Source organism: Egretta garzetta, unplaced genomic scaffold, assembly GCF_000687185.1.
Source record: "Egretta garzetta isolate BGI_Z169 unplaced genomic scaffold, ASM68718v1 scaffold326, whole genome shotgun sequence".
NCBI classification, from domain to species: domain Eukaryota; kingdom Metazoa; phylum Chordata; class Aves; order Pelecaniformes; family Ardeidae; genus Egretta; species Egretta garzetta.
This window is the reverse complement of record NW_009260026.1, coordinates 3,552,584-3,572,685: the sequence shown is the minus strand read 5'-3', so window position 1 is coordinate 3,572,685 and position 20,102 is coordinate 3,552,584. Positions and strand designations below refer to the sequence as shown.

The window sequence follows — 20,102 nt, the reverse complement described above, 5'->3', positions numbered from 1 at the left end:
TTCAAGTAGCAACAATTATTATTTTTGGAAGCAAATGGCTGTTATACAGTGGCTATTTTTTATTTGCACTGCTGTGGCAGCCTGAAGCGATCAGTGACCAGCAGCATCCTGGTTCACTGGATCTTGTGCACAGCCCACCAGTTCCCTAGATGTTGCCAAATACTGAATCCATGCTTAGGCACCACAAGCCAGCCAGGGAAGCAAGTTTTGAACCATTCACCTCCATATTAACCAGCACCCAGGGGGCTTTCAGTCCAGCCAAGCTAACTCAATTGAGCTAAAAAGATGAAACAACACTGACGCTTGCCCCTCTGGTGAGGGTTACTTCTTGGCATTATTTAGTTTGAAGGAAAGGGTTTGTGAAGGGTTGAGAAGACCTTTGCCTCCTGGCACTATAGGAAGAGGAATCCTGAAGTCTCTTACGGAAGTAAGGCATAGCCTTACTTTTGAACTTCTCCATGCATATGTCCCATTCTTCTTTAGGCTCCACACCTAAGAACAGCTCTTTAACAATAAATGAATCCCACGAAAAACCCCACCAAACTGAGGAATTTCAACTTTCCACAAGTGAAGATTTTGAATTAAAAGCAATGACAATAAAGCAGCCTCAAGCCTGTGTAAGTCTCACTCCTGCAAGCACACCACCATGCTGGCAAATCACCTGGTTCTCTTTAGCAACCATCTGTGCTTGCCTTCACTTAAAGAGGAATTAGCAAACAGAGGAATTGGCACATGTGAAGCACAGCACAAATCTATATTTAGATTCACTTTCATCTTTGCTCCAGAATTGAAAGCAAGTAAGATCATGTGTTTTAACTGGGAACATGAATTTCAATGCCACCTTTATTCGTAACAAGTCAATGCTCCATTTAGCTTCGTTTTGAACTGTTTGCCTTGCCGCCTTTCCCATGCAAAGCTTCACAGGTCCCCGCTATTGCACTCTCCCCACGTTACAACCTGGAGACTGAATTGATGAAGTCTTCACTGAAAAGCAGAACAGAGGAGATGGGCCAGAGAACTTCCATTCCATTTTTGTTTTATAGTAGTTTTGTGTTTAGTTTTTAAACATTAGAACCAGGATCCTACTAATTCCTGCTTACATCTGGAAACCCCCATCCCACACAAAGAACCACTGATAATTACTGCCTGGAACATAGTTGAGTTTGTTGGGGGGTGGGGTGGTTCTTAGTCACCTAGATTACATTTAAACCAGGCTTACTTAGCTTCCTTTTGCAAACATTATGAGGGAAGAGGGTCAAAAAACTTTACTTTGTCACAGAGATGGGAAAAAAATGCATTTAAACATGAGTGAAAAGAAACATTTAGTTTTTCTACATGGGAAACTGGAACACAGAGCTCAGCCAGCAAAATAAAGCTTACCATTGAAAGCAAAGGTTCAGAAGACCTCTAAAAAGAGTATTTTGAAGAATGGCATGAAGATCAAATGGAACAAAATATGGCCTCACCTACTAATTTGTAACAAGGTGATCCCCAGATAAACAATTAGAATATATCCACTTTTAAATACCAAGCTTTAAGTTCTTAATATTAAAATCAAATAATCTGCATCTTAATTCTTCACTAAATATGCCCATGTGCAACTTGACAGTCACACTGATGACAGATCAATAAAACTAGAATAAAGTATTCTCATCAACTCTAGTATAACACAAAATCAGCAGAGGATGTACATTAAATTATATACGCTGCCATTTACAGAGGTGCCTCTGTTGTGGCTTGCAGGCATTTCATGCTGACATCAGATTGTGTTGTTAGCTGAGGTCACATTTACTTCTGCCTTTAGCTCTTTTACCAGTCTTGATAAACTGAAGTGTTCAGTAACAGGCAAACATACCATCTCAAATGACACCGGCAATCTTTGCCTTTAGCTTACTAACACACACAGCTATAAAAGTACTGAGGAAAAAAAAAAGTTTGATGAATTTGAAGATCTTTGGTAACTACTGCCTCCTACTGAAGGAAAAATAAAATCATAGAATAATTTTGGTTGGAAGGAATCTCTGGAGGTCAAGCAATCCAACCTCCTTCCTAAAACAGAATGTCAGGTTGCTCAGGGCCTCATGCAGCCAAGCTTTAGAAGTCTCCATGGATGGAGATCCTCTGGGCAACATGTTCCAGTGTTTCACTCACTATCCTCAAAGTGAAAAGACTATCAGCTCTTGTTAAAAATTAGTATAGGGCTGATGCCTCAGTCCCTGTAGTACATGAGCTACTGGAACTTACATAAAACCAACTGAAAATATCTTACTGGAAAAGGTCTTATTTCCAATTCAGAGGTTTTCAGGAATTCGTGGTCTGTGCATTATAAGTACAGAAAATACAAGATTCTAGGTCAAAAAATAAAAGATGAGTTTCTCATCACAGTCTTTTATTGGTGTTTATACTGTCTGTTCTTTTACAGAAATCACTTCCATGCCATAAGGGAGCAGAGACCACCTGCTTTCAGAAATGGCCAGTAGGGTCACTACTGGCCAAAGGTGAAGAGCACTAATCAAATGTCGCTCAGGTACATTCTCACCTCAGCCTGGTAGTATACAGCATTTTCTAGGGCATGCAAAACATACTGGTTTAGACAGCTCTGTGATCCAGCCTTCCCAGGAGGAAGATGGTGGAAAGGGCTGAACCACTTCCCAGCTCGCATGCTGTAGAGCCGGGGGGAACGTCCCGCTGTAGCTGACAGAGCACTCTGCCTGGTTTGTACAAAAGACTTTGCTCCCCGTGGCTGTCAAGCAATCACCTTTCCTCATCGAGAGTTTCAAGCAAAATACTAAGTTTGTAATCCTATTTTTAATGCTGACTAGCTAGGTAAGATAAAGGCTTCGTGTTTATCCTAAACTACTCCACAGGACCTTGCACAATCCACCTCCATCACAGAACTCCCTAGTGCCCCAGTATCCTGCCACATTTCCCACACTCTCAGGCAACAGGGTGCACAGAGCCGCTTATACCACACTGCTATAAACGAGAAATAGTTTGTATAAAAATAGGGACAAGACTGCTTTAGAGGCCACAGTAATAAATAGGCTTCAGTGAAGGGGAGCAGCCAGCAAGAGGCACGATCTGCATACACAAGACCCAGCCCAGACTCCGATCCTTGGAGAAAGCCTGCTGTAGTGAGACAAAAAAAAAAAGAAAAAAAAAAAAGACATCTGCAGAAAGCTCTAGAGACAAGTATGATGCTTCTTAAGGGGGAGGGGACAGAGAATATATTTCGGTGAGCTGGTACATAAATGTTTTGCCTGGGGAAGCTTGGGATCAAATCTTGTTTAAGTCTCCAGTGAAAAGGAATGTGGTTGTCACTCCACATCACAGAAGCTCTCTGTGATTAGAAGTCTCTGCAGATTCAGCTCCTGCCCAGCAGAGAGGTCAAACAGCAGGAGTGTCGATGGGCGTTGAAGTGCGCTGGCAGAGCTGCACCAGGAGAAGAGTGCCCAGCTCTGCCCCTCCAGGGCTGGCTCCAGGACTGCCCCTGCTCCCTCCTGCTCGCAAGCAAGAGCTGGCGGGGGGAGAAATATAAATGATCAAGAACAAAGTTAGACCCATTCTTCATAAAGCAGACCTAATTAGAAATGTCAGGTCTCATTATGAGGCAGAGCTCCACTAGATAGGAGTCCCATGACTCAGGAGAGATGTATGTGGAAGACATGCATCATTTCTTAGAGACGTATGCATCCTTCCTCTACCCACACCACACCTAAAGGGAACAGTCTCATTACATGGGGGTGGAGGCAGAACCAACGCTATAAGAGCCAATGCCAGCTGCATAAAAAAACCACTGGGAGAAGCAGTGCCAACACTGTTTCATGCATAAAACTTGTATTTCCCCCTTCCCTCTGAAAGACTAGGAGCAATCATGCCTAAAACACTCATACAAGGCTACTGCAACATAGTTAGCCAGCAGTTTACAGAAGGCCCTGCTCAACTCCCACTGAAATCATTAGAAAGAGTCCATTAATATCAAAGAGAGCAGATTTCAAATTAAAAAGTAGCATAAATCTATCTTTTCTACCTCTGTATATAAGCATCCAAAACTCTATCAAACCACTATCCATCCTGGTCTCCAATGAAGTCCAAGAAATGTTTCATATTCATTGGACATTAGCATCTGCACCTAATACCAGAAACTTCCATGTCAAGCATCTAAAGGACTTCTGTGGTGCCCTGGGGAGCTCTGAAGCAAGGTGGGCCAGGTCTGCCACAGGAAAAGGAGCAGGTCTGGAAGAGTAGTTGCTATAGGTTTTGCCATTCCTGCGAAAAGCCGTTCAGGTGACACAATACAGTGAATTAAGGTATTTATCTCTTCTTCTATAGTGCACTGTTTGTGCTAAAATTCACCTGGCTTGACTCTGAAGGCCAACTGCAAAGAAGCAGCCATTAGCAGTTTTCCTCACAAAGATTTGGCTGCAGTAAGCACCCTGCAGGCTACTTGTAGGGTGTAAACCAAGCCAGGATTATTCAGGGCTGTCTGCAGTTTTGGGCTTCAGGGTAATAAACAAGAGAAGAGACTCAAACTGCTTTGCACAATGCAACAAAAGAATTCCTTTGACAGAGCAGCAAGGCAGAATTAATTCCTTCATCTGGCAGAAGAAACCCAGTCATTATACAGTATTTGCTGTCTTAATACTACAAAAACAGGATGCTTTTGCTTATTATAGCTTGGTTTTGTTCTATTCAACATCACTATATTTGAGCTGCAAACAAAATACTTCAGCCAAACATAATGAAGGAGGGCAGCAATGCCATGTCAGACCAGGGCCAAGTATGCACAATGCATTAACTGTACTTCGCACTGCAGTAACAAATCAGCACTTGTCCACTCCTGCGTTTAGAAAAAAAGGTTCTCTTCATGCCCCCGATTCACATGGCTGTAACTGCAGTTATTGTTCTACCACTGTATGTTAAAACTGCATACACCATCTGTATCAGTATGTCTTTCTCTGAAATGGATTTGGTAACCTTACCTCGGCCAGCCTAAGGTCAATGACTTGAATATGAGAAGTGACTAGGTACGAGCAGACCTTCACGCCTGCAAGCATTTGCTCTTAGGTTCTTTAGAAATCAACCAGGTGCCCTTCAGTCTAGACACTTGAATAAAATCCCATGGTTATGGAAGCTCCAGCTACTGCGGTTGTGCTATACATATACTGTTGTGCAAGGGCAAGGATGCTCTTTGTCACCAGCAGGAGAAGCACGTCTCATATTCTTATTGCCCCTAAAATACTGTGTTTTAATTTGCTATTACCTTAAGGTGACGACTGTCCTCAGGGGCTGCTAATTACAGCTACTTAAACTCAGTTCACTTATTCTATGCTCAACCTGAAAACAAATCTCATCAAATAAATGAGAGCAGCAGCACAGGAATTCATCAGTGCTCCACAAGAGTTGTAAGAAATTTCATCTCTTTCCTAAGCAGTCCTCGGCCATTGCTGAGGCTGCTGATTAAGGACAGCAATTTAATTCTAATTGGGACAGTGATTCTATATAAAACCAGCCCAGAGCATTTGCTTATAAGAACTATCAGGAGACTACTCTCAAGAACCCAGCACCCAGCCAACATACAAAAAGGGGGAAGGAAGACCCCACCCGTCAATCGCTTTTTGTGGAGACTAAACTGTTTGTGAGCCTCAAGCAAGGTTTCCTACATCAAGAACACATTTGTAATTCTTTCCATAGCAGCAGAAAGCATGTGATACCCTCACTTGCGCTCGCTGAAGTACTTCACTATGCTTCCTCAACAAGTGTTGAAGCCAGAGTGTGTGAAATACATAAACACGACCCAAATAAGCTTCACGAATCTGCAGAATATACAGCTATGGGATACTCTTTACTCATAACAGGTTGCCCTTAGTGGACCAGCCTTCTTTTAGGATATTTGAGTAATCTGTACTCCCACCTCCCAGAGGACCATTGAGAATTAAAAGGCTGACTTAAAATCACTGCTACATTCACAGTGGTCAATCTGTGCATGCGCGCACGTATGTGTATGAACCATCCTATTGATAGATTTGTCCCTGGAAGATGCAGAGTACAATAAATGACACAGCTAGCAGATCAAAAACATGAGATTTAGGGTTAGTCCTTTCTTGTGAAAACGTCACTAGAGTTAGTATTGCTCAAGCATTGACCCCTAAACTCTTTCTAACAAAAGATCTACAAAGGAGAACCAGCTGGGCAAAGCAGCACAGAAGATACCAGGAAACTGATCCAGAGGTTTTAAAGACAATAACCACTGCGATATGAGGCTTTGTTTTACAGATTAGACCAACCTGACACCAAAAGACATGAAAGAAATTGAAGGAAGAGACCACAGCAGAGAAAACAGCAACACTATGTAAGCATTACTGAAACGTGATCGGCTCCGCAGCTTTACTAGATGTTACTGCGGTTTCCATGGAAAGTGTGTAGGACCTTTTCTAATTCATTCTAATTCTTGTTATAAACACTGGACTGTAGATTCATCCTTGCAACACGTTCCAAGTTGCATGCGTTCCCTAAAACTGTTGAGGTTCCTCAGATCCACATGGTAGTTTTACCAAAGGGGAAGAAGAGAACAGGCCCTGCATAAAGCAGCTCATCTCCAGATGTGCAGGGTATCAATGTATTTAACCTCCATCAGTGTTAGTGGAATTGTGCATCTTTTACTCATGAGGTCCACACTAAACAGCATCACCTTGTACTTTAGCTGCCCACTCCTTTAGCCTACATTTTACGCACGTCTGTTGGAAATACCATGAAATGCAGCAGTAGAGTGATTCTGCTTCGTTACACCAAAGCTTTGCCCAAAAACCATTTCTGTGTTCATATAGTACCATCAGAGGTCAGGGAAGTGATGATACACACACAACCAAAAGTAACTCTGGTCTACTGCTTCCTTGCAAGGGAATCCTAAGGTCAAGGTACTTTGGATTCAATACTTTGGATTCAATCCAGAAGACACAGTAGCACTAACAACTTACGCGCTTATTTTTCTTCTGATATTTGCTACTACCACAGTTGAGACAATCAATAGTGACCTGGAGGTCAGACATCTCCCAACAGATAAGACCAGCTGGACTATGGCTCCAGGCTCTTCATTCCACCAGCTGATCCCTCACAGCTGAGAAGTACCCAGCATGATGAAATCATCATGCTTCATTAACAACAATAAATATGTGCTTGTTTTCTTTAATAAGCACTTAAGTTCAACACCATTCCAGCTTTGTAAAAATAATAGATTATTCTCAACTCCTCTTCTGACCTGGACAGGAAGAGCCACAGTGAAGAGGTATCTCAGCTGTAGATGGTGACACTGTCCAGCGACAGATGATGATGAGGAGAACCAGCCTAGACAAGTTTTGGCATTTTGTTCCTGAAGCTGGGAGGCATTTACTGAATGTGCACAAAAGCAACACCACACACACACACATCCCCTACCTCTTCTGAAAATACATATAGTAATTGCCTTGGTAGAGCATTGTGAAACCATAATATTCCAAAAGGATCCAAGCCCCTAAAATGAAGAACTGCCCATAAAAATGGCATGTACTGTCACATGTAATATCCATTCCACAGCAGTCAATTTGCCCAGGTGGTTTCCACCTTCTAATCCATTACAGAAAAAGCTTGCACCTTGAGACAGTAAGTATCAATACAAAACCAAGGTCTATACAACTCATACCAACAATCACAGACTTTCCTATATTTAGTCTACTACATCCACAGTGTAATAAGGATTTCAACAGGACAACAGGTACACTGAGTGGAGAGAAGAGGAGGAAGAAAAAAGGAAAAAGATGCAGCTTTTGCAAAGATGGCTAACAGAAGTCATTTTCCTCTGAAAGCTAAGACGAAAGGCACAGGCTTCTGATGTACCAAAAATAAATGCAATGCATGCTTCTATCCTGTAAATTAATTCTTCACAGGTGAATAGATACAGAGCTCCCCTGCCTTTCCATTTTACCTAGTCCCCTCCAGCCTTGCTGACTTCCACAGATATCCCTTCTGTTACAGAAACGCAGTTAAAAAACACAAAACCACAGAAAAGCCAGTGACATCCCCATTTGGCACATTCTTGCAACTGGGATTCAATGTTAATTCAAAGTATTTATAACCAATTTAAATAACCTTCGAACTGATGCTGCAAAAGGAAACAGTCAGGAAATTAAAGCCTCGGTGATCACTCAAAAACATCACACACCAGGAAAGGTATCTGCAAATACCCGTCCTCCACCTCTTGCAACCTGTTCTGTTCCCTTATATACACACATCCCCTTCCTTCACCCTGTCAAACAGATCATTTATCATATTTTATAGAAGCTTAAACTGAGCTTGATGCCACCAGACTATGGATGTTTACAGGCTATTTTTTTTAAAGTTCCACTGTTACTGCAAGATTGCTTCAGTCTCTTCACACCGTTAAAAAGAAATTTAACAGGCAAATACTCAGACACTAACAAATAAACCCCTCCATCCCTGTGGCACATTCATTAGCACCTACCTTTCCCCGTAGTCATTATCTGCAGCACTGGTGAGATGCTGGGGAAGAGCACTGTGCTCCGGGAGCAGCCCTACAGTACATGTCTCTCAGCAACTCAGCCACCAGCAAACTCTCCACCCTCCTAAATGACTTCTCAGTGTGACCTAGCAGACGATTGCCACATCTCCTCCAAAATAAAAGCCTGCTCAGCATTCAGCTGAGCACCATGTGTCCTCCTATACCTGTTTGCTCTCATCCCTCCCTTCTAAATTTGAAAGTTTGAATTCCAGGAGATAGTAATATGCTTATTTACAAAGTTATGTAGTAGAAAAGGAGCAGAGCTCGTCTTGTCCATTTATACCTTCCACAGGGATGTATTATCAGTTAATAGTACTCATTCCAATATCACTCAGACATTACTGCGCTCTCAGCCCCTGTGCAGGTCATTGCTTTTTTTATGCGACAGGAATGATGAATCAATGAAATGAATTTTCAACTTGAAAACAGTGTTCATAGAAAACAAGCAATAAAGGAAATTAAATTGCACAAGGGGGTATGAATGCAGAAAAGCACAGCGCAGCGTTTGTTGGTTCAAACCCTCTCTGTGTTATCAGAGACAGCTGCCCCTCCTTCCAGTCTACTTCTGCCGCCTGGATGTGTGTTGACAAACAAACAATATCCCACTCACAGATGCATGGCAATGCTTGGCAAATGTGGGTGATTCTTCCTCCATGTAATAAATATCAAAATAACATTTCAGTGACTCTGCCTTATTACCAGCAAAACACAGGAATCTAGAATAGCTCCAGTTTCCATCTAATTGCCTCCAAGTTGTCAACTTCATCATAAACAGAATTCATTCAATAAATAGCATATTTACCTTAAGCAGTATCTCAAATTCAGAAGTAGTTCTACTCAAGAGTAACATTGCTCCTTCTTCACAGGCTTTCAGTAACTGCATCTGCTATTTTAGCATTTTTTTAATTAACCTGCTTACTCTTAGAACATTAACTCACACAGGCAACTACTGAAATTGCGTCCTCCCCTCACCTTTCTCCGTGCAAGTATCTGTGGGGGAAGAAATCTCAGCTCCAGACTTCTGGCTTTAATATCTCCTGCTTTGACTTCCTTGCAGCCCAACCACCACTGCCAACTCCACTTATCCCTAAATCTTGCTCTCCCCAAAAAAATAAAAATTCAGTGTAGACAAGTTGAATCCCTTCCCTACCCACAGGTACCATACTGGCACACCACCGCAACATCCCTGGCATGCACCAATGTAGAAGTGCCTCCCAAAAATTGCGTGACTTATGTAAAAAAAGGAGGGTTTACATCAAAGAATGTCATATTATGGTATTGCAATGATCAAGAGCATAAAACCCACACCAAAACATTTTGATTACTAGCAGTTTTGGTCTGGGTCATAATTTATTATCAGCCTGTATTTCTCAGTAGATCACTTATTTCATTCTTAATCTGTCCTGAAACTCAAATACAGTCTTCTGGAGTCCAGGTCTGATCCAAAGTCAATTCAAATCCATGCAAAAATTGTACACTTTACATTCAGGTCCTTCCAGACATAATACCGAGGAAATCTGTGCAGCATGAATTTCTTGGGAGTCTGTTTTTGTCCAATAGCCTCTCTCTGTATCACATCCAACTGAAGATCATCACACAATGCCACACGAAGACAGCAGCTGACTAGCTGGCAATTATTGGCTCTTTCATGCTGAAAATATATTTGTCCCAGGGGAATAAAGCATCTGCATAATTAGCAAAAGCAGTTACACAAAAAATAATTAGCTTGCTGAAAGCCCAAAGGGGCAAAAACTATAATTTTTGCTTCAAGAGGCTGACTAATTATATGCCAAATAACAAAACAGAGATGCTCTGAGAATCATCGAGAAATCCAATGTGGATTTTAACTTCATATTCTAGCTATAAGGGCTGCTGGTAGCCTAGCAACAAGCAGCATACTTCAGCATGCCAAAACCTCCCCCGACTTAATGAAACACCTCAGATTACTATGCAAACCTCCCCCACCTCACTATGCATTCGATTGTTGTATCACTAAATGATAAAAACAAAGCCTAGTCAAAAAAAATAATCAAACAATTCAAGATAAACTCAAAGAAGCATTAATAGACTGTGGTATAGAAACATAAATAAATATAAAACATATGAATCATTTGCATAGACTTAAAATTCACATACTGATTAAAGCTGGTTCATTAGATTTATTCATGGGATCACAAAATGCCGTATTATTTTAACCACCTTTTCTAGTAGACTGAAGAGTTCTCTATTCGTGTCTTGGGAAGCATTAGTTAAGGAATCTTGAACAGCTACAGAACACTTGCTAATCTCCAAATGACTCCTGACGTACATAAAATGCTGCTGTAGTTGCTTTTGGTTATTTGCATCTTCAGTGACCTGCTAAGAGGAAACTTATCCAAAACAGCAGTCTCAGAGATAAGAGACGAGTTTTAGTCATCACTCTTTGACCAGTTCTTTTGCCGTATTTCACCATTTCAGAAGCCACAGTTGCTTTTCCACCTGCCCAGTACCACTATGTTCTGCAATAAGTCAGGTTTGACAGCCACTTTCAAGTGTCGCTGCAATTAGCACAACTCCAGTGCTCCTGGGCCAGAGCTCAGTTATGAGTGATGCTTTAGCCAACAGCTTGCTCTTGGTTACCCACCAGAGAACTACAGATTCACCATATTCACCCATAAGACCACATTAAAAAAAAGTTAGACTTGATCTTTACCAGTGAGATGGCAAGTCATGATATAGCTTCAGTTAGCCTTTCCATTTCAGAGGCACACATTAACCTTAAAGACAGATCCCTTCCCAAGGGGCAAAGGATGTTACTTTTCAGCCAGGTCTGTTCCGCAGCCAGTACGCACCCAACACAGGGAGCAGCTCACAGCAGAAAACCCAGCGTGAGGGAGCCAACACTGCTCCTTCCACAGCACCATTTTACGCTGACAAGGGCTTACAGACCGCAGTCTGCATGAACATTTACCAGTCTGCTTCCCAGAACCCCTGAGACACTTGCTGCAGCCTGCGTAGCACCAGAAATAGTACATGCTAGCTACAGAGAGGGACTAACATGAGCTTTTAAGACAAGGTACAACTGCACCATATTGCCTGGAGTCATTTCATCCAGGCCATATAACATGAAGGTTAAAGCGTTAGTGGTGTGTTCACCTGGTGGAGTTACAGTCTAAACGGAATGGTATTAATGATAAAAGATAGATACCCTCATAATCAATACCGTACTCTGCCAGACTCAAAGGATTAACAAGACTGAGACGGCTATTTCCTGAGAATAGCAAATCTTTTGGGTGTGCAATTTTTATCATCATCTTCCCTGGTGACTCTGACAACCGCTGAATGCGTGCCCTTGGTTCAAAAGCTGCAGGAGGCATCAGGGACACAAGAAACCTGACAAACTTAGCTTGCCTTTAGGCCATAATAAGCTTGTGACCATGTGTGAAGATAAGCCTCATCCACTGGCTTACACACCCTCAAAAAGATACACCTGGAAGTTGCACAGAGCTGTTGACACATTAGATATGGTGAGCATGTATGCTGTATTCCTGCTGTGCTTGGAGGGCAAGGAAGAGACAGCAAGCCAGCTTATAGCACTATGGGAAATTGAACCGTCCCCTCAAACACACCAAAAAGATATCAATAACTAACGTTCCCATTATTAGCTTCACAAATGTGAACTACTTTAAGATGAATTCATGCAACTACATACTTTTTTTATTGTTAGGGGATATTAAATGCTTCTGGCAGAGCGATGGGAGATCCTAGCCTTTCCACACCTTGCTCTCTTTGACCAACTCTTCCCAACTCCCTTTCCCCAGGGCTATTTTGGTCTCAATGCCCACACAGGTCAACAGAGGAGAAATGCTAACACACACACTCTAGGGATTGCATGCAGCCACAGCATGAGGAAGGACAGCAAGCCATCAGCAGATCAGGTTAAGCAGAGTGAGGAAGACAGGAGTACTTGTGTCTGGAAGCACAAAAAGCCTGTCGATGAAGTTGAGGACATGAGACAGCGTGTGTAAGGTCTCAGGCACCGTATGTTGCCCTTCTAGAGAATAAACCCAAGAGAAATCCCACCACAGCATTTATTTAAAAAGACCACGTAGCAATACCTCTCACCACAGAGCACAAGTCTGTCTCCTCAAACTCCAGACAACAGCAGTCTATGTAGTACAATGATGCATCAAATTAACTTTTAAGCTCATTCTATTCTACTACTATAAAAAACCCCTCTACCTTAGCCTAGCCAAGCGGAAAGCAAAGAAGTTGGATCAACAGTAAGCTCGTCAGTTTGAGGTAGGATTTCAGACCAAACACCTGGAGGTTGTAAACCTTAAGATGTTTGTAAGGGATTAAATATTTACTTCCCCTCCCCTTTTAAAAAAGTACATGTGTTTCTCAACTGTACTTTCTTGCCACTGTAAGCCTTACCTACCTATACAACCAATATTTTCCCACATTATGCAAAAGCATAATTTTAACCCATTCCATCACACAGAAACTTGCGCTAGGTCTTCATCGTTCCCAAATGTACAAAAGAATATCACATCACATTTCAGAATAGTCCAAAATATAACTTCAAAATTTTAGATAAGTAAATTTTACTATTTCCTGCACAGATGAAGCTTACTGTATTTTAAAATGGATAAGGCAAGAAGCTATTAAAAATACTTTCTAGCTCCTAAGTTTATCTATAAGAAAAGCAGTAAAACACACTTGTTTTTAGAGTAAGCAAGATACTAATCAAACAAGAAAGACAGAATTAAGGCTCTGATAAGGGTCTTTGACCATCAGTTATAAACATACAAAGTACACAAACTTAGGAACTGCAAAATACAATACCTAAACAATACGAGCTTTAAATAGAACACTACTACATTAATATGTGCACTTTCTGTGCTATTTAGGGCATTAAACTGAAGAGGCTTCTTCTCTTAAATTACTATTTGATTTACCTTATGAACAATTTAAACAAAGATGCACATGGACTTGCAGACAGAAGATGTATTTCCCTAATGAAACCCAAGAGGAAAGGAAGGACAGCTCTAACACCACCTTCTGTTCTTGAAACTTACACTTCATTCTCCTTCTCATACTACTAGGAAGACAGAGCAGATGAACTAAACATCAATTTTATTTGCTCCAAAAGCTACATGTATATTTCTGAACAATCATCCATACTTGTCTTCCCTAACAGAATGCTTGCTCTGTGTCCATTCGAATGCCTCACCAATTGAAAATTGCTAAAAACACCAGAAAGAGAATACAAGTACTTCTACTCACCACCTGAACTCTGGATCATGTTTCCAGATTTTTGGACCTCATCAAATTTTGTAAAAATTACATTCAACCTGTTTGAAAGTTAAAGAAATACACAATAAGTAGTTGAATTTAGTTTTTAGGAATCTTGCTTTAGGACAAATTTTGCTTCACAGGTCATTGGAGCACTGTCAAAAACATCACTGTGGAGGGAAGTTTTTAAAATTAAAAAAATATCACAACATGCAACAGCTGATAAGGAAAACTGAGAAACAACTGATACCACAGAGGTCTAAGAGACATAATTGGAAATACTACATTACTGAAGATGTGACATGTCTAATTGTAAATGCATTTCCAGTTCATTGCCACTTTGCCTATCTTAACTATTTGCAGAAATACCACAAAAAACACCCCTTTGGCCCTGCCACCTTTTTCTCATTCATGTCACAGGCCTGGTGGAGCAGAAGATCCTTATCACATCTCATTATTCCCTCACAGAGAGCTTATTACTTTAAGCCACATTGTGGCAGCAGATGTTTTCTCTGGAGAACAAGAGGCAACAGTACTGCCTCCCCCTGCGTGCACCCCCTCTCTGAAACAACCTCTTCCCTCCTCCCTCTGTGCACTGACCCACCACCATCCACTCCATCCTCAGGTCTGACCATGTTCCACCCTGCACGCCAAAGATTGAGGCAAGATGCAGAGCAGCTTCCTCACCACACCTGAAGTGGCAGAGGCAGAGGGGCAGTGCTTTGGTTTTGGTGTGGGTTTCTTTTTTTAATAAAGCCTTGGGACTGATGATATTGACTCTGATTTTTTTTTCCTTTATGACAGCCTTCTAAGTTGCATAAACACAGGCTACTATGAAGTGTCGTCTCTACACATGCAGAACATTCAGGAAAAACACCGCATTAAATGTTAAATCAGTTAACTACACATCTATAATAATTTTACTGGTTTTCCAGAGATGCTCTGGCATACTTGGGCAAAGGTACAGGATCCACATTAAGTGAAACCTGAATAAGTGTTTGCAGGATGAAAAAAAAACCAAACCCTGATCCCAGGAAAAGGTTCAATCATGCAACTCGTGAAGCCTTCTTGAAGGAAGGAATAAGAAGCGGCCCAAAATAATTAAGACATAAGGGCATTCTCAACTTACCGAGATTGGGGTAATCCTTTTTTACTGAGATCAGCCCTTACACGTTCACCAACATGTCTATAAATTTCCACAAGGCTGTTTATTGCTGCATCTCGAACCTGAACATGAGATATGAGAGAAGTCAATCATTTTTATAATTTAAATAAATAAATCCCTGCCCTACCTCAGAGAAAGAAACATGCTTATTTCCCAGCAACAGCAGTTGCCACTATACACATTACCACAGAGTTCATGAAGGAGCTTCCATCCCTACATTTCAGATATTAGCAGTATCAGCAGGTCTAATTTAATTGAAAAAGCAGTCAAGATATAAGATGAAAGGTTTTGTACATAGGGACACACACAGGGAGCTCGGCTGCCTTTGGCAAACTCCACCACCCATTGTGTGGAACAGGTACATTTACTTGATCAAAAAAGCAAGGAGACACACAAATAGACGTTATATTGCTAACATGTTATAAATCAAACCAATTTTTAATGCCATCTTACAAACTTATGTTTCTGTGTTGATAACAAAATATGGAGGGAGGAGTAATCGATCACCTGAGTCACCATGAATTTTGCATATTTTCCAAACTGATTTGCAAGAAATTGCTGAGCACATCCTTCCACCCACCCAACAGAAGAGCCACAAATCTGATTAAAGTGTCACCTTTTTGTACAGAACCCCCTTCCTCCATCAGATACAGCAGGCAGAAAAGGTAAACTATCTGCTCTGCCTACAGAAATATCTATGGAGCTATGCACTTCTGCTTCTCAGATGGCTTGGCAGCTACCCAAGCACCCACATACATCAAGCCTAGACACAAGATATTTTTCAGGCACAAGCTAGAATCGCCTGTAGGTGGGAGTCAAAGGGCAGGCACATGTGCCCTGCTTCCTAGCCAAAAAAAAAAAAAAACCCCAACCCCTAACACTTGACTCACGCTCATCTCGCCCTGTTCTCCTGCTCCACAGCCTTCCCCTTCAGCAGGTCACCACCAGTTCCCAAAACACTGCCTTCACTTGTGCCAGCCCTTACTTGCCTCTCTTCTCTACCCATCAGCCACCAGGCAGGACTTCTGGCCACAGCTCAGGACGGACTCTTTGGTGTCCCCAGTTTCTGGGTACGCAGACCCTAACCCAGCCTCGCTCTCTGCCTCTGACAGCCAGGGAGGGGAGGTCACAGCACCCGCATCTCTGCTTGCCGCGAGTCCAGCCGCCCCGAGGCCCAGGCGCCAGCCACGGAGGCACGGCAGCCAGGGCATGCCGACAGGCTCTGCCAGACCCCCAGCCTGCCGCCAGGCCCCCCCAGCCACACAGGCAGCACAGCTGACTGCGGAGGTCCTGGCAGCATGATCTGGAAGGGTTGCCTCTGTGTGCCAAGTTAACCAGAGGTATGATTGCAGGACTGGATAAAACCCGTACCTGGGGCAAGGCAGGGAGCTCCTACTGTCATACTTGCTTTAATCTACCACAGCGATAACAAAGCTTTAATGCTCAATTTTATTTCTGAGAAAATACTCAGTTTAAATACAGTTTTTATACCAGATGCTCACTGGGTTACACAAGCTCTTAAACTGCATTAGCTGAAAACAATATAACTTAAAAACCTCTTATTCCGAGAAGGGCAATAAGGAAACAGCTTCCATGTCCACAACAAAAGGGTTGAACACTACGCCTGACCTGGATCTGTGTTTCTCCATCATCTCCTGCCAAGAGAGGGCAGCATTGACCAAGCATCAGGCAGCCGGGGTCTCCCAGAGCTGCAGAGAAGGCACTCCCAGCCCAGCAGCAGCCCCAGGGGACCCCAGGACCAGCTCCTGCCCCAGGACAGGCACTGTTCAACCAGGAGCCACTTGGACAGCGATTTGTGTCTGATCAGATCAGGCACAGGCTTTCTGGGGATGAGACACCAGACCTGGGATAAGGGGCAAGAGATCAGCCTTATTTCCCACTGCCGCTGGGGACTGGAATAAGGAGCTGTGCCAGGCACATGGAAGAGGCAGAGGGAAAACATGCCTCAGTCCCCTCACCTACTTTCCAACTAATTCAACAGCTCACCAACGGCAGGACCAACACATCTGCCTGTGTAACAAGTCAAAGTCCTAAACCCAGTGTCCTCTCAAAGAGCAACAGCTTGCTCAGCCGTGGCTCAGAACTACAAAGGACCCTGAACATTAAGCTTCCTTCAAAACTTCTTGGGGACACAGGTTTATCCTCCTGCGTTGGCACAACCAGCAAGGGGTGGCTGCTTCACACTCAGTCCTCCTCTTCAGCATGGGGAGGCCCTGGCAGCCATGGGAATATGGCCAACTCCAGAGCCAGTGTTAACCCATTCCCCAGCTGGCCACCCCACACTTCCTTCCAGCTAAACATTCTAGATGTGGATCATGTGTATTCGTCACCCATGCTAGAAGGGCAATGGGGATATTCAAAAACTGCTAATACCTATGTTATATGACATTAATTTGAACTCTGCTTCCCCAACCCTGTTGTTCTCACTAACCTCACATACTTACATCTGATTTCAGATTAGGTCCAGGGCAGGACAAAAAGCATGTAGAAGTGACATTTTCTTTTTCAACATGTATTTTAATTTGTTTTGCATCACGGATTTAAGGATCCTGTACAGCTTCCACGCCTCATTCAGAAACTTCCTGTATAACTTCTGGCAGTGCATGTGGCCAGGCTGTCCAACATTTGCCCGCCTTGCCCAGATTGGTTCTTCTCTGAAGGTAGAAAGGGGCTGTCTGCAGCCCAGAGGAATCCCTGCAGCCTCCCCTGCATTCAGGCTCTCAGGTACAGGAGCTCCTGTTCCACAAAGGTTTCCTGCTTTGTTCACCTCACCTACAGATTCATGTTGTTCTGTTCAACTCTTGAAGTAATTGATATGCTGGTTTGGGTGTACTTCAAATCATACCTCTTCACAACCAGCCAAGGGCTCTTCACAAGCAGCATTGTTCAGAATTCAACACCGGCAGCACAATTAGCTAATTTACCAGCCAGAACACAGAGCCTCGCTTACCAACAAGGTAATCAGCACAACCTTTAGATGTGACTCACAGCAAAAGCTTACCTGGCTGTTTGGATCTCCAAGTAAGTTACATATATGTGGCACGATCTTACTCAGTGTTAAACTCTGAGCTCCAGATCTGGGAATAAAGCACAAAAGAGCACCGATGTGAGTCGCAGAGCAAGCTTGTTCACCTAATGTAGGTTTGCAGGAGGTTCTGACTTACGCATTGAGTGTTGCAATAAGGCAAAGGCAAATCCCTTCTCTTGTCCGGAAATTTTTGTGTTTGAATCCTCCTAGCATCCTGTCCCACACGTACTGTGGAAGGCAGAAAAGGTGGTAAGACAGGAGAAAAAGGAGGCGGGGGAAGAGAGAGGAGAGATAAATTTAATAAAGAGGATAAAATCTCTCCTTTTTCCAGGAGACATACACCGTAACATCTCTGGAGCTTAAATATAAGCATTGCATCCATCCAAGCAGAATAGGACAAGAAATAGAAAGACATTTTTAGATCTGACTAATTCTTTCTTCTGTGCTGACTTCACAGTAACTCTCCACTAGCTAAAACGATACTTTCGCTTACAGAAAGCCAGTATCTTCCAAGGACCCAGCACAGCAACACTGACATCCTTGGGAAATCCACTGACACTCACACTCCCATGAGCATCCTGACACACAACAACGTTCTCAAACGAAGCGACTATCTCATAACAAGGCATAGGGAGATGAAGCCATTTCAGACAGGGCCACAGGAGAAAACCTTCTGTCTGACAGGAAAAAGTTCTCCTTTTTAAGCAGCCAGTCACTGTCACACACTGCAAAGGGCTGTCGAGCATACCTGAGGGTTAGCAGCTTGTTCCATGATTTTTAGCAGCAAGGTCTGATCCTGCTCCCTCACCGAGTCCTTAGAGTCTCCCAGCCTATCAAGTAAACTTGGCAGCACTAAGGAAAGAAGACAGGAACATCCAAATCCCTCAGAAGAAAGCAGTCACAGTGGCACAGCCCCACTCTGCCCTTCCCTCTCCCCCCCCCACCGAATGGAGGGATGAACCCTCCCACCCTTCAGCAGACCCTGAAACCACCAAGATCCTCCTGAGGGCTCCCACAGGAGAAAGAAGGCTTTGTGTACAAGGTCAAGAGGCTTTGGGTACAGCAGCCAAAGTGGATCCCGCCAGAGCAGTGGCGATATCCCCCCCCACACACACAGACCCCTTACCCGTGCCAATCTGGGCCTTGAAGCGATCTTGCAAGCGGGACACTAGTGCGGAAAGGATGTCGATCCCCAGGAGAACCACCTGCAAGCACAGGACAGATGGTGTTTTAGCACGCAGCCTTTCACCCCCGGCCCACGCACCGGAGCGGCAGGGACCCTCCCCTGGGAAAGGGGCCCCTTCCCGCCCTCTGCACCACGTCCCTCGGCTCTGGATCCGCACTCGCCCGGGTAACAGGGTCACGCAAATGCACCCAACTCTTCCTTGCCCGGCTTCTGACAAACCAACCAAGCAGTTTACAAACAGAAAAGCCCCCAAATTATTGCTCCCTGTGACATTTGCAAGCCAAAACTCACTGCTAAGAACTTGACAAAGCCACCAACTGTAATTGCCGCTCAATGCTAAAATCATGCATATGTACATGCAATGTACATGTACCATATGCATAACGATTTCAGTATTTGCTGTAACTAAGACTTCTAATTAACTGTAATTATTACACTTACAGTTAGAAGATGGTGTGCGATAACAGCTACTTAATTATTCACTTGCAGAAATTAAACCCAACATTTTCATGACAATATGGAAATCTGAGGAAAGGCATTTTGTTTGAGAGAAGCTCCAGGACAGGTTGCAGATCAGAAAACCCACTCCGATTAACTCAATTTAACAACAGTACAAAAAAATCGTATCATATACCGAATAATACCACGTAGGCTGTATGCTAAATATTCAGCAAGACCCTATAGATCGCGACCGCTCTGAACGAGGCAGCTCTCCGCAAGGTTTTAGTGAGGCGCCGAAGTTAGCAACCCCTGGAAGCGGGGATTCTGAGGCGGTGGCGCCAGGGCCGTCAGAGCGCAGCCCCACTCCCCGCGGACGGTGAACACCCTGCATGTACATATATACCCATACATCTGTACGTACGCGCGTGCA

At 43.2% G+C, this 20,102-nt stretch overlaps 1 protein-coding gene across 10 annotated transcripts in view; it reads right to left on the bottom strand.

The window, feature by feature from the left end:
• Positions 1-20,102, bottom strand: part of CLASP1 (cytoplasmic linker associated protein 1) — a 176,481-nt gene that overhangs the window by 112,299 nt on the left and 44,080 nt on the right. For 9 of the 10 annotated variants that reach the window (XR_004842286.1, XM_035896290.1, XM_035896292.1 and 6 more), the window contains exons 3-8: positions 19,172-19,250; positions 18,794-18,897; positions 18,182-18,273; positions 18,019-18,094; positions 14,961-15,058; positions 13,823-13,890 (exon numbers count right to left, since the gene is read on the bottom strand). Coding sequence is in view for 9 of the 10 variants with exons in the window: in XM_035896290.1 (XP_035752183.1) it covers positions 13,823-13,890; positions 14,961-15,058; positions 18,019-18,094; positions 18,182-18,273; positions 18,794-18,897; positions 19,172-19,250 (517 nt within the window). In the remaining variant the exon portion in view is untranslated. Of the gene's footprint in view, positions 1-13,822; positions 13,891-14,960; positions 15,059-17,461; positions 17,759-18,018; positions 18,095-18,181; positions 18,274-18,793; positions 18,898-19,171; positions 19,251-20,102 lie in introns of those variants that run through there. The other variant, XM_035896296.1, reaches the window with a different exon arrangement.